Source organism: Scatophagus argus, chromosome 14 (assembly GCF_020382885.2).
Source record: "Scatophagus argus isolate fScaArg1 chromosome 14, fScaArg1.pri, whole genome shotgun sequence".
Lineage (NCBI taxonomy): Eukaryota > Metazoa > Chordata > Actinopteri > Scatophagidae > Scatophagus > Scatophagus argus.
This window is the reverse complement of record NC_058506.1, coordinates 9,651,259-9,665,729: the sequence shown is the minus strand read 5'-3', so window position 1 is coordinate 9,665,729 and position 14,471 is coordinate 9,651,259. Positions and strand designations below refer to the sequence as shown.

Genomic DNA, 14,471 nt, shown 5'->3' with positions numbered 1-14,471 from the left:
GGGAGGTTTAGGTGAGATTTTAGGCCCCGCTGTCCCTTTAAAGTCCGCACCTGCGCAGCTGCCTGGTGCTGATGCTGCAGTGCCTGGGTTATTTTCGGTAAAACAGCCTAGGTTACTCGCGTTCAAGCGGGCCCCACATGCCTTACATCACCCCTGAGAGGAAATCAAAACCATTTTTAGCCAATCGCACCTGCCTCTTAATCAGACCAATTTTAAGAGCTCCCACGTCGCCATATGAACGGTTTCAGTACAGCAAACTATCTCTCTCTCTCTCTCTCTCCCTCTCTCGCTGTGTGTGTGTGTGTGTGTGATTTGCCTGCTTGTAGCTGCTACTATTATCAACCAGGACCATAATCATAGACATGTAACACACGTAAACCTGACTCCACCACGCTGATTGCAGAGCTCATTTATGAGTGGGCCTTCAAATCTGCTCAGGTTTGCATCATGTTGTCAGTCACACAGGCAGCCTATTTTTTTTTCTATAACTCAGTGTCAGTCTGATTGAGACAAATTGATATCCAAAATAAAGATGAATGCTTTGTTATATGGCTTCAGTAAATGCATGGCCGTGCTCAAGCCTGACTTATAAGACCACTACAGAGGTGCTGCTTCAAACTATTTTTCCACTTCAAAGGTCAAATCCTGATTGTATAAAGCAATATTTGACTTGGGGAAGGAGGGATGGCCTTTCTTACATTCTCTGTAAAGTTGAATTAAGTTTGCATACATAAATTATCAAAAAACCACCAACCATTCTCATTCACGCCTTCTGAGAAACCACAAGGCAGGCCATTAATCAACTAAATGATCATGGAGTCGCTTCAGAGATAACAGTGCTTTTCTGTTCATAAATCACACATTAACAGTGACTGACTGCTACGTGTGAAATAAGAGCAAACACTCATGTTAGTTTTAGGTTCAGCCTGTGATGGTGGATATTTAAACAAGTCTTTGCATTGTTACGCGATGACTGCAGGAGTGAAGGTATTCTAAGACTAATGAGGGTTAGGCACACTATAAGTACTGAGCTGATGTGTTTTTAGACGGAGGAGAACAGATTGTACATGATGGCACTAAGAACAGCTGCCCTCCACTTTGTGGCCTTTCTTCTGTTGTTGACCCAAAGAGCTTCGACAGACACAGGTATATATTTAAGAAAATATGAAAACACACTCTTTAATGACTCACTTTTTTACAGCTGTGTGTAACATTGCGTGCAGGACCAAAGACTCTTCCTGTGAAACTGTCTGTGGAGAATGACCTGTCAAACATGGCTCCCGAGTCCTACTCCAGCTCTGTGGTGGAGGGAGGTGTGCTGCTGGGCGCTCTGAGGAGACTGCAGGAAACACAGCACGACTTCAAGTAAGACCACCCATGACATCCCCTTTCATACGCCGGCATGGCATCTTTTATTCTTAAATGTGGCTCTGCTGTTCCTGCTGCATATTTAAGCTGGTGACAGCTGGTCTGATTCTGTGGTTCTTGCCAGGTTCACAGTGAAGGAGGACCCAGACTTTGGCCCATTCCTGGACAGTGTGAATGGAATAGCTGGGAATGAGCGTGAGCACACATACTGGGAGATCCTGTCGGAAACCTCGGGAGAGTACCACAGACTCGATGTGGGTGAGTATTCTCCTTGGAGTTTCAGCACAGCATATCTGAGGGAGTCTTAATGAGCTGTAATGAGGCAGGAGAATTGACCGTCTTTTCACTTATTGCCTCTGGATGTCCTTTAGTGTGATTATTCTAAAATCTTATTGTTGTGATGGCATTAGTTACTCTGGGTCTTAAATATATTTGACATGGTTTCCATCGCTCATGAGCTGAAATACAAGATTAAAGTCAGTACATTTGATTATTTTAGAGTGTCTTCTAATTGCTATTACTGAAAAAACATGTCAACTTAGCTGCAGAACTGCACATTGTGTTTATGAACTAATATGTCAGAGTTCCTGACCTAAATTGTCCCTTTTTGTAGGACTTGGCTGCTACAAACCTAAAGCAAACGAACACATCATCCTCAGGTTCAGCACTCGGCCATGACAGTGATGAATGAACTGAGGTGTTCAGCTGTGATTCTTCAGGATCAGATGTGGCAGAGAATCAACCTATATTTTATTTTTTTCACTTGTGGTTGTGTCTGGATTATCGCATTTACTGTGCAGTGCAAAGTGGTGCTAAATGTAGTGAGAATAAACAAAACAGCAACATCTAGTGGCTTCCAGGAGCAGTTTCATTTATCAAATCAAAGCCAGGGAGTCCGTGCATCAAAATTGACAAACTCCACCTAACTGGCTCGCAAAATATCAAACATATGACCAAAATCATCACATGGTGACGCTGATTGAAAAATAAACATGACATCTATGCAAATTTTGTGACTGCAACAAGTATTTTGAAGACCACACAGACAACGAGGGCAGAGAGGTGGAGTAACACTTGGATGTGAGATGCAGACAAATGCTGTGAGTGGCGTTTTTAAAGTCTGCTGGATGAACTGGGTGTCTGCAATAGAGTGTATGAATGCTTTGACTTCACATGGGGGCAGGAGTATCTTTTTCATCTTTTCAAATGCCAGAAATACCAGACATCACATAAACGTTTATACAGTCAATCTACATAAATGTTGGATTTCACAAGAAAATGAGATGTTTTGTGCCATTTTTCACGATAAATAAATTATGGATAAAAAGCATGCATAGCCTAACCCCTTTAAAAACAATCTGCTTGTAAGGTCTGGGACCGTCTGTGTGTTCACTGTGACCTCTGAGTTCCTTGACCAGCGCTCCTCCCTTTGTAACAAGATTAAGGTTTCATCTCTGATTGCAAGACAGATGGACTGAGAGGAGCAGCAACGAGGCGAGGCAGAGACTTTAATCTCTGTTCTTTTCCGCTCTCCTTGTCTATATTTGAATTTCTTCCTTTCTCTTTGAGACACAAATATGCTTACAGACACACATACATGAGATGGTAATATTGTGACATGAAATTACAGCACCAAGTTAATTCAGCCAACCAGAGAATGCTATGAAATACTGCCCTGTGAACAACTTTTTAACAACAGACCTCAACCAGCTGGCAATTCAGGTTCAACTTTTTATTTTAGGTACTTCAAAGTATTATTTGTAATATTATTTACTAACATGACCTCTCAGACTGAGTAAAATTCAATCCTGATCCTGTTGCCCCATCACACAGATTGACTGAATTTATCTGTTTCTGTTTTGTTTTTAATTCACCACTGACTCAGAGGAACGTGAATCTGAGGCACTGAAATCTTCCTGTCAGAGAGTAAACTCCTACTGTATATGTAAAAGCCATGAAGACACTGCTGGCTGCGGTGTACAGGCGGTCTGTGAATTTCCTCTTCATGTGGTGTCTCACTGCACTGTCGACTTAGCGTTTTCTCCATGTGTTAGCCTGTAGGTGCAAAAAATAAAAGGACAAAAAAGTTCTTTGTATGGACAACAGTATTACAGATGTCCTTCAGTTATGCTTGACAGTTTTGCTGGTAAGTGACTCATGACATGAAAAAGCGCAGTCACAAATGCAAGGGACACACTGTGTAAAGAACCGCTTCCAGCCAGTCTCTTTCTTCCTACAGTTGTCTATCCGAGTGCAACCTTGTTTAGGTGGGCCGAAGTAGCTCTTGTTTGTGCAAGTGGAGTTGCATGTCCCATTGAGCTCCCTCTCACTGACTTCAACGCGTCCCCGCTGACACATTCCTATAAAACAGGTAGAAAGAAATCATGCAATAAGCTACAGGGACAATAAGGGATCGTAAAACTTTGGGTCATTGTGGTCAGCGTTGACTCACGGAGACAGATAGGTTTTGGGGTCCACAGGCCATTAGGCTGGCAAGTTCGGGTAGGGTTTCCCACCAGCATGAAACCAGAGCGACAGGTGTACCTCACCAAAGAGCCGACCCACCAGTCATTACCATACACTGCTCCATTATAGTCCACGTCTGGCCTCCCACAGTTCACTGCCATGCGAGGCAAGGGAAATGCCAAAGCAAATCATGACTGAAGCTCCACAAGTTGATCAGACAGGTTGACTTCAGTTGTTCTGTCCGATGTTGCTGTTGTTATGGTGGGCTTACCTCTGCACAGGGACTTGTAGCCCAACCAGCAGCAGCTCGAGTCTCCACAGCGATCTCTTCTCAGCTCCTGGTGTTGAGCCTTACAGCCACCTAAACACAAGGGCGCTGACCCGGACCAATAGACATCATCTATGAGATCTGGTTGGGGAATCCATTCTGTCTCACCTACAGTAAAACAATTTTATTAGCTCTGTCATACAACACAACTGGACAAATCACAAACATGCATATAATTAAAAAAAAAAAAAAAAAAACCTGGAAATACTTTGAGGCTTCAGGGCTAAGATGAAGAAATATGTCATTGTTCCGTAAGAAATCAGTGCATTTAGCTCTGTCCCACGGCTTAGAGACCAGGGCATGATTTAAATATCACATTACACTGGCATTGTAGGAGGTCTTACCACTACCTTCGTCCTCTCCAATCCACCCAGGAAACTGAGAAACCGTTCTTTGGAAGGACCCAAACAGCAGTAGTTGCAGCAGATATAACCTCACGGTGCTCATCTTCTGATGCAGTCAGTGTCTGTGATGAACTAAAGATGGATCTGGGAATGGAGTCTAAGTCATATTGCTATCGAACAACATTCTATGCATCCTCATATTTGAAAAGTCAACAGACACGAAGCCACTAGAGGCCGTCCCTGTAGAGATAAGTTCGCTGACTACACAATGAAGTGACAGAGAGCGGAAACACTTACACTAAGCTGTGTGCCGCCTAATCTTCTACACACAGCTAATGCCACTGCGTGCTGCAACTGGACGCACCACTTTGGCAACACTTTGTCATGATTCAAGTCACCTGATCACAAGAGCTTTTAATAAGATCAACACAACATGAGGATGAGAACATCACATTGTATTGTGAGGTGTAAGACTAAGCAGTAACTGTGCTGTCAATTTGCCATCAAAGTACTGATTGTATCTGCTAGAATCAAAAATATAAATAATATACACATTTTTAGGATGAGAATAATAAAAAAAAAAAGTCTCATTCACTTCATTAGCTTAAATTAAACAATTTAGTTCCATCCCCTAACCATAGTTGGTCTACTGAGAGCTCAGTCAATACATTTTATATAATAACGGATCTATTCTAGTACAGCCTGATACAATCAAGCCGCAGTGGAAGTTACCCTCAGCAGGGGGCGCCATAACAGAAGTACAGACTGTAGAGATCTGTAACTCTTCAGAAATAAATTCAAAATAAACTGCAAATTCCTCTCCTAATGACCTGTTAAAAGTAACAATGCTTAAATTTGTGCAGTATTAATATTAAAGACAAAAAAAAATACATTTTGAAAATTGTGACATTTTGTCATGTTTATTGCACAGCCAAAAAAATACACACTCTCTGAGCTAATAAGGTAAAGGCCTCTTTGCTGGATTCCACGTTTGGTGGAATGTTTAATACACCAATTTGATGGACTCGTGCTGAGGCATTTCTGAAGTTGACAGATTTCCCATCTAAAAGAGACTGACTACTCACTATGTAGTGCAGCATCAGTATCCATCCAACTCTCTGAAGACATCACAGTAAAAGATACAATGAAGTGAAAATAATCTAAAAATACTGGTGAATAATTGCAAACAAAACAAATTAAAACTAGTTTATTACCTAATATAGGCTCAACATGGATCATGATGGAGTACACGTACATTCAATTAGACATTAATTTCTTATTAAGTCTAAAGTTCTTCATATGTTTGTCATGTGTCTGTGAAACAGCACAGCTGGTTACAGAAAGTCCGGTCATGTGTCGGATGCGAAGGCAAAGTCAATCCATCTGCATTCCTTGCCGCTGAGCAGCATCCTGGAGTTGCTGCATGACAGATTCCTTCACTGTTTACGACAAACCTCCACTGAGAACGTACAACATGCCCTCTTCCTGACTGCCCTCCTCAGTACTGATGGTTGGTTCCTCAGCCCTCTGCTCCTCCAGCAGCACTCCTCTCAGTTCTACCTGCAGCTCAGAAGGTGCTGCTCCCGCAGATTGTTCCTCCAGCTCCTGGCCCTCAGTCTGGTCGTCATCCTCGTCTGCTTGCCTATTTTGTCTTTCCCTCATGAGCTGCTCTGTCAGTTCCACACTCTCATAGCGAATCAGCTGCAGCCGTAAGAAGCCGTCCTCATGCTCCTTGTACCTGACAGAGTGATGAAGAGGCCATCAGTGCTGGCACACCCCACCGCATCTCAAATTCAGCATTACTGGACTGAAATATTTACCAATATAAGAAATACCTGAATCTGGGGTGTCCAGAGGGCCATTTGAATTGGTGCTTTTTGTGCAGATGAACAGTTAAGCTGTTGCCCCTGGTGAAGCACTTATCACAAACATGGCACTTGTAGCGAGCTGCAAAATTCCCCTGATTATGGAAAGGAAACGTTAGAGAATGATAAACGATTCCATACTGGAGTGCAAATAAACATTAATTTAAAAGATTCCACTTTCACCTCATGCTCTCTTTTGTGGTGAATCTTCATAGTGCAAAGGGTACGAGCAGTGAAGCTGCAGCCAGGAACGTCACAGTGAAAGGCTGGCTCGCTGCTGTGGGTATCCAGGTGTTTGCGCAAGTCAATCATATTTTTACACCTGCAAATACAAAATCAAGTGTGGAGGTATGAAGAAAAGAATAACGCAACGCGAGTGTTTTTAAACAGCTTAATCTCATTTTGCATTGATGCGGTCTCTGAGAACGTTGTACCTGTATTCACAGTATTCGCAGCTGTATGGCTTCTCGTTACTGTGGCGGAACTTAATGTGGTTGCGCAGTGAAGATGGTGATGGACATGTCATGTCACACAGCGGGCACTTGTAGTGGCTCACTGTAACATAGAGAAAAAGACAAATCAGAGACAGGATTAACTTGTCTAATAATAATGCAGAGCTGTCTGTTGTCAACAGGATTACCCCATCAAAATGTATCATACAGTCACAAACTGACTTCCTAAAGGCTCCCTTTTTGCTTGTGTTAAGTAAAGAAATCCTGGCGACATATTATTTTAAAACTAGACAGCGTTGCTAAATAACACAGACTTGTCACAAAGGTTTCTGTCCATTATGAAGAGCTCATAGAGATGCAGGGGTCTAAAGAGTTGAGACCCAGTTACTTATGTTTATGAGTACACAAACACACCTGCGCAGAAGCTCAGCTGGCAGTGTGTGAGTGTATGTGGGTGGGTACAAACTTGTAAAGAACAATTTGGAACCAAATGTTCACATGGAAGGAATAGCTACTTTATCAGTTCACAAATGTCACTTTGTATGGGTATTAGCTGAAACCAGTGTCTACCTGGCAGGTAAAATCTAAAAATATAAGGCACAGTTTACAAAATGGTTGTACATGATATAAATTATGCATGATTTGAAGCTATTTGGCTCAAAATACCAGAAAGATCAGTATGGACTAACAACTAGTAACGCTGATAGCATGATGGCGGCGGGACTGACCATGGGTTCTCATGTGGTCTCTCAGTAGCCGTTCCGTTGCAAAACGCTTAGAACAGTGAGAGCACTGGAACCTCTGACCTACACCACACATAGACACAAAGCAAAAAATGACTCAATGATAAAAATTTGACATTAAAAATGTTAAAAACATTGTTATTATCATTCCTGTCAAAATTCAGATACGTTTTTACCTTCCATGGCGTTCTGGCGTATGATGTGGTCAAACAGCTTCGTGTTGTTGGCGTACATCCCCCCACAGCCTGGACATGCCACTACCTTCTCCTGGGTGTGGCTACGCAGGTGCTCCCGCAACTTAGGACGTCCCTTAGCAGTGGCTTCACAATCTGTAAAGTGACTGAACTTAAACTCAAGAATCCTACATTCTTTGCACTGAGCATAAAACATACCCAGCATTTTAAACTTCTTCTTTGTTGTATAACCTTCAGTCGCACTGATATTTCTGTGCTATAATCTCGAGATGAATCATGTTAAATAGCATACCTTTCCATCCACAGCGCACTGGGAATTCACAGTCTCCTGCTGGTATCTCCAATAACAAGCTATGCATCTCAACATGGCGGTAGAACCACTCCGGGTTTTCAAATGGTGGTTGCTTGAAAGAAGAAGAATATAGCCATAAATATTTAGAGTTCAACGAGGCAAAGTTTAAACTGTACTTCACGGATGCTTGAAAGGAAGTTAAGTTCAACCGTGTGTACATGGAGTTCAAGTCACTGTTGCTTAGTTTCTAAATCTAACTATTATAACATGTCAATTTATCAAAGCAACGTAGGCTATGATTAAAAACTGAGGAGATGTTGTTATCTGCATGCATGAGAGGTTTCATGGATGTAGGCTGGTGCTAAGAGATGTCTTTGCCTTCCACACACCACACCTTCTGCCAAGCTTACCTCACATTCGCTCCAAAGGCAGACAAAATTGTCTGGGATTTCAGGGATGCTGTTGCGGTTGTGGTAGCCGATGGAGCAGGTGCCAAGTTCTGGCTGGGCGTTAAGCACCTGTTGACCCAGCTGCTTCAGCTTCGTATGGTAACAGTGAAAGAACAAATGTCTTCGCAACTCTTCAGGACCCTCCACAGAGCAGAAACCGCAGTCTCTCCAAAGACAGTTTCTCTCCTCTTTGCACAAAGAATAGAGTTTGAATTAGCTGGTGTTATCTTTAGAATATGCATATTTTCTTTATTATCAGTCAATTAAAAACACTTCAACACACTGGATGTAAAATAAGGGAATAACAATTAGAAGTAGCTGTAAATCCTTGGTAATAAATGATGCCGTGCCTGGACTGCAGACATCTTCACTTCTTTCTTGGTCTAACTGCTGACTAAGGAACATTGTGTTTATTGTTGTATTTGTTTATCAATATGTTTAGATACTTTCTATTTATGTATGTCAATGTCCTCCTACTTCCAGGCTCGCTGTAATGTCCGAAGTTATTCTTTCTTTCCACATAACTAGCTGCATCTCTTAAAAGAAACACACTGGGTTAGATGAGCCACTAGCTTATTCTTCGAAGCATAATACTAAAAACTCCTCACCTTCTGCTTCTTCTTCGTCTTCCTCCGCCATGTTCAAAGCATTAAGGTGACCCTCTGCATGCTTGCAGAACATCTCCATCCGACTGAACGACTCCTGACACGAACCCCATTCACACTCCAGTTTAAGTATTTTCTTATGGATCCGTTTGTTAGGCGGCATTTTTCTGTGTCAGAGGTGAGCTAAATGTTGCGTGGTTTAAATAGACTGAAACGTCAACCCACGTCTGACCATCACCTGGCATGAGCAAGCTATTAGCTTACACAGGGTGCTGGTTGCTAAACGTGAGCAGGGTGTCTAAAATAGAGCTTTATAAATAATTTTCCCGGACCAACTTGACAGACGAAAAAACATAAAAAAAAAACACAACCTCAGCTGAGTAGGAGCTTCAATACAATAGCTTGCTATTTAAATGCAATGACATGATGTAAACACGGGAGTTCTATGGGCAGTCACAAGAGCGCGGGCTGTGTGCACCACCAAAGTCTCCCCAGAAACAACGCTTATTTCAACAGGTCCGGATGTAACATGTTCCGTCTCAAACCTTTTTGATTTCATGTATTATTATTATTATTATTATTATTATTAGATATTTGACTGTCATGGCTTAGGATAATCAAAGTAGATAAGCGAATTACGCCAATATTATACTTCAGTGTAATTTTGAAGTACGTGTACTTTAGTTGAGTATTTTAATTTCTATACTATATTGTACTGTATATATACACGCATATATAATCACATATACGACATCTCAGAGGCAAATTTGGTATATTTACTCTACTTCATACATTGAGTGTTAGTAGTCATTTGGCTGTTGAAGTTACAGTTTGTAGATTATGATTTTAAAAACAAAATATCTTAAGTTTATGCAGCATATAGTAGCATGGTACAGCTTAACTGATATTTGATTTTTAAGGCTGGCACTGATATTTCATTATTTAAAAAAACGTGATAACAACATCAGCCGCTATTCTTATATATAAGAGGGATTTTTCGAAAAGATCCTCAAGGATTTTGACTAACAAAGAATTGTAATTATATTAATTTCTCCACCGATTTCAAATGTGTTGACAAACTTATAAATTAATACGGATAAATCTGTGACCATTTAGCTGGTTTTCCTGTATTTATACATATAATGAGGGTATGCATAAAGAATGAACACTTTAACCATTGCAGTAATAACAACATTTGTGCAATATTATCTTTTAATTATCTTTATTTCTCAATTTGAGCTTTCCATCTCAACACTGAACAGTTTTTCACTTGTAGCTACATTCCTAAACAAAACAGTCCAGTGCCACTTGAGTTCACATTGTCTCACCTGCTGAATCCTTTAGGGAAAAATATATATGCATCCAGTAATAAGAAAGGTATTACTCAATGTCAATCAATTTTCAACCTTCACCTTCCATAGACCTTAATTTGCCTTTATAACAATCCAGATACTATAATCTCTTTTCATCTTTTTATCATCTTTCTATTTACCTGTCTCCACCCAATCCCCTCCTGTGATAGTCTTCAGTCTAAGCTCCTTATGTTTTTGCTACTTTTCTTCACAGTCACCATTCTGTGTGCGTTTGTTGAAAGGTAAAAAATAAAAACCCACAAACAAAGAAAGATACGAACCCATCTTGCATGGCTTGATAGTTATGAGTGGGTACATTTTTCCTTCAGCAACAGATTCAAACATTGGGCCACTGTGTGGATATTTCTAGATTTTAGGGCACTTCTACATCCATAACTCTGTGATCTGGTAGTAACAATTTAGTAGCAGTCAACCAGTGATGCTAACTGCCCTGAGCCCACTTACTACATTTTCCTTAAAAAAAAAACAAAAAAAAAAACAAGTATAAAAATATACTTTCAGGGAGGACGCACAAGATGACTAAGACCCAGTCACTATTTCCCACTTGTAATTACTGAAACCATCAGAATAACCAACACTACATCTGTCAGATCCTTAGTCATTTATGTTTGTATATGAAAGTGCTCTACAAAGTGGACTCTAGCTTTGAGCCTAGCACTGGGTCTTTACTGCATGTGGAGCCTGAGGCAGAAAAGTAACAGCGAGGTAACGGACTCTTTTAAAGGCAGATAAACTGTGAGCCTGTAAAATAGTTCCACAACAGTGTCATGTTGTCTCAGTCAGTCATTCTCTCCTGTCTCCTGACGAGCTGTCTAGACGTCGTAGAAGAGACGCACCAGATGATAACGGATGCCGAAAGCCACTGCACTGCCCATCAGCTGAGGGAGACATAGAAATAAGAATCCAGTGAATATGAAATATTCATATATTTTCCATGTTGTTGGGGTACAGCGGGTGCTTTGCTATACCTGTATGATGAGCATGATGACTGTGAGGTTTCTCTCATGGATGGGACCAAGAAATTTCAGGACAAGATTTATTAAGGTCATGTTGTTGCACTCAATAAATTCATCATCTCCCTCCTGGCCTCTTCGCACCTCTAGCAGTTTCAATAACTCGGCCACCTGTTGAGGATTAAAGGCATTAATGTTATAAACTAATAAACACAGTTTGAAGCCTGCCACTGGTCTACCTCATATATATATATATATATGTTTACCCACCAAGAAAAGTCCTCAGTACAAGCACTTTTTTAATATGTGACCTAGTTTGAATTGTACGAAATCATTCCTCACTTCAGTTTTTTTCAGTGATTTAAATAGTAACATAATGAAGTGAAACAGAATGGCAGCTCTGTCTGATAAGCTAAATAATCAATAGGAGAATTCAAATTTCATCAGGAGATAAATGTATTGAGGGTCCTGTGATTGGATTTCCTGATAAACATTTTAAATTAAATATCTTTGAGTTTCTGACTATTGGTCAGCTATAACAAACAATCTAAAATGTTGACCGACAGGCATTTTCTACTATTTTCTAACTCAATCAGGCAAAACAAACAAATAAAAAAAACAAAACAAAAACACATGCCTGAAGTGTAAGAGCTTTACCGTCATAATGATGTGTCCTAATTTAGAGAGGTCCTTTCTTTTGAATTTAGAATAGCTCATCCCCAGTTTGCCCGTGCCTGGATTCAGCCTTTCATCAGCAGTGACAGTGTGAAAAAACAAAAAAGAAGAAAGACAGAGTATATAAATCAGTATGAACGATCAATTAAAAAGGTGTCACAAACAATTTTGAAGGTTGCAGGTTACCTGGGCAGTCGGTGTCTGGGACAGGGGATGATATGAAAAAGCTGAGGCAAGGAGTAGACAAAGTTCACCACTTGAGGAATGAAGAACAACAGCATTGTTTTGCTGAAGTGTCCCAGGATTCCAACCACAGCAAATGTCATCCCAGCAAAGTAGCAGAAGGTATCTCCCACAAACACAGATGAGGGGTACCTGTGACAAAAATAGGTGGGAAGTTGACAGAACACAGGTGCACTGGCACATCATTGCATAAACCTGCCTCAGGTTTAACTTACCAGTTGTGGTAAAAAAGTGCTAACGTGGTGAAGAAGAATGGTATCATGAAGTAGAGGGAGAAAACATGGTCATCACGATAATCTCCTGAAAGATTATATAAAATGACAAACCAAATGTCAGATAATACATGTTAAGCATTGTGCTCGTTTTGAGGAATTTGAGAAAACAGAAAACAGCCACACTGTAAAAGTTTTAAATCATACAATATCACTTGCAATTTAAAAAAAAAATGTGGCACAATCATTTCACACTTTAGTCCACATCCAATACACTCAGGACTTGCAGTGTCCAGGGTGTGATCTCGAACACTGACAGTGACAAAGGAAACCAGCCACACACCACTGAGCTCCAGCAGGTTGAAGACGATGATGGAGCCGGAGATAAACAGGGCTTGACCTGACTCGATGCCATTGATGCCTGCGAGGATGTTGATGGCATTTGTGCAAAATACTGCAAGCATTCCCATGTAGACATAGTACAGGATACCTGCAGAAGACCATAAAATACACAGATCAGATTCCATAACTTCGGACAACTGCTTCATTTTTTTTTTGAGGAAGATTCATGTTTCATTTTAAGCAGCTCCCAAATGAAAATCAGTAGAAAGAGCCCAGAAAAAGACCATATTAGAGGGATTACATATCCCATCAGAGCTGGTAACATCTATCCCCCAGGTAGAGCTTGAGCATATAACTGGATGCATATAGATGGATGTCTGGGCTACCTTGCTGCTACCAGGACAAAATCAACTCACCCAGATCCAAATGCAGCCCAAGCAGGACTCTGAAAGGCTTGGGCACCACGATGACCGTGTTGCCAAAGTTGGTAAAATAGACCATGAGCAGCGGTAGGGAAGCCATGGTGGGAAGCAGGAGCTTGTGCCTCCATCGCAAGTTCAGCACATCATCAGCAAAGCCAAGGAAGATCATGCAGCAGATGGCCAGAAGTGCACCAATCAGCTGTACAAACTGAGCAGAAACAACAACAACTCGGAGAGTGAGGCTTCAGATTTGAGAGAAACACACAGGTTTACTTCCACATAAATGGACTCACCTCATCATGTGGAAAACCCATGCATTGATCCCCTACAAAGCAGCTGAGGAAAGGCACTGGGATAAAGCAAAAGAGGATGATGAGGAAGACCGTCCCACTGATGACCCCTTGGGACTCGGGGCTGCAAAGAGGTGTGACCAGGAAGAGAAACATGGCGATAATTAAGGCAGGAAGGAGCAACATCTTACTTACAAACAAGACATATTTTACCTAACATAACTTAATGGCCAAACGGAAGCACGTAATCACAAGATAGATAGGAAAATGACTCACACTTCCTTTTTGGTTGTTTTGTTTAGGTCCATTCCGTACAATCTCGCTGCGATGAAATGGTCTTTGAAAGCAGGAATGAGTTTCAGTGTAGCCATGCAGCCGAGTGCAGACATGAACCAGTTAATCACCAACGGCAGGACGGGAACTGGCGACATGTTTTCAGGCGTTTTGGTGGGGCTGCGTCTGACAGATCAAATCACGCTCCAAGCTAATATGACGTTCCCCCTTCAGTCGATCGATGAACGAGCTTTGGCTGCCTTTAGCTGAGGTAAACACATGTCATACCGCCATTTTAGAACAAACTACGCGAATCTGGTGTCAGAGAAAAACAAACCCACTCGTCACAATAGTCATCCATAACATCTTTCATTAAGGGTTAAGGGTGCCATTATCTGTTCACTGCCTGGCTGTGTTAACTCCACGTCTGATATCAGTTTAACCGTGAAGTGCCAGGGGTTAAGAGAAGGTTGTATTTCCGGAAAGACTCTTCGGAATAAAATGTTACGTAAAAGCTTCTTATTATTTGCTGGGATTGAAACAATGGTTGTATTCAAGGAAAATCTTAAGTGAATATCATTT

At 41.2% G+C, this 14,471-nt stretch overlaps 2 protein-coding genes across 2 annotated transcripts; both read right to left on the bottom strand.

Annotated features, from left to right (window-relative positions):
* Positions 1–5,398: 5,398 nt before the first annotated feature.
* LOC124070850 (histone H4 transcription factor) lies at positions 5,399–9,592 on the bottom strand. The gene is made up of 9 exons (XM_046411129.1): positions 9,110–9,592; positions 8,463–8,689; positions 8,053–8,164; positions 7,743–7,895; positions 7,552–7,629; positions 6,806–6,926; positions 6,555–6,693; positions 6,342–6,466; positions 5,399–6,244 (listed from the first exon to the last, which is right to left on the bottom strand). Exons 1-9 carry the CDS (start codon positions 9,267–9,269, stop codon positions 5,950–5,952), a joined length of 1,410 nt encoding a protein of 469 aa, XP_046267085.1. The 5' UTR covers positions 9,270–9,592; the 3' UTR covers positions 5,399–5,949.
* Positions 9,593–10,311: 719 nt separating this feature from the next.
* Positions 10,312–14,361, bottom strand: dpagt1 (dolichyl-phosphate (UDP-N-acetylglucosamine) N-acetylglucosaminephosphotransferase 1 (GlcNAc-1-P transferase)). The gene is made up of 9 exons (XM_046411130.1): positions 13,893–14,361; positions 13,620–13,740; positions 13,321–13,534; positions 12,906–13,052; positions 12,566–12,650; positions 12,294–12,482; positions 12,090–12,177; positions 11,448–11,603; positions 10,312–11,357 (listed from the first exon to the last, which is right to left on the bottom strand). The coding sequence occupies exons 1-9, from the start codon at positions 14,045–14,047 to the stop codon at positions 11,292–11,294; spliced, it is 1,221 nt and encodes a 406-aa protein (XP_046267086.1). The 5' UTR covers positions 14,048–14,361; the 3' UTR covers positions 10,312–11,291.
* Positions 14,362–14,471: the final 110 nt, after the last annotated feature.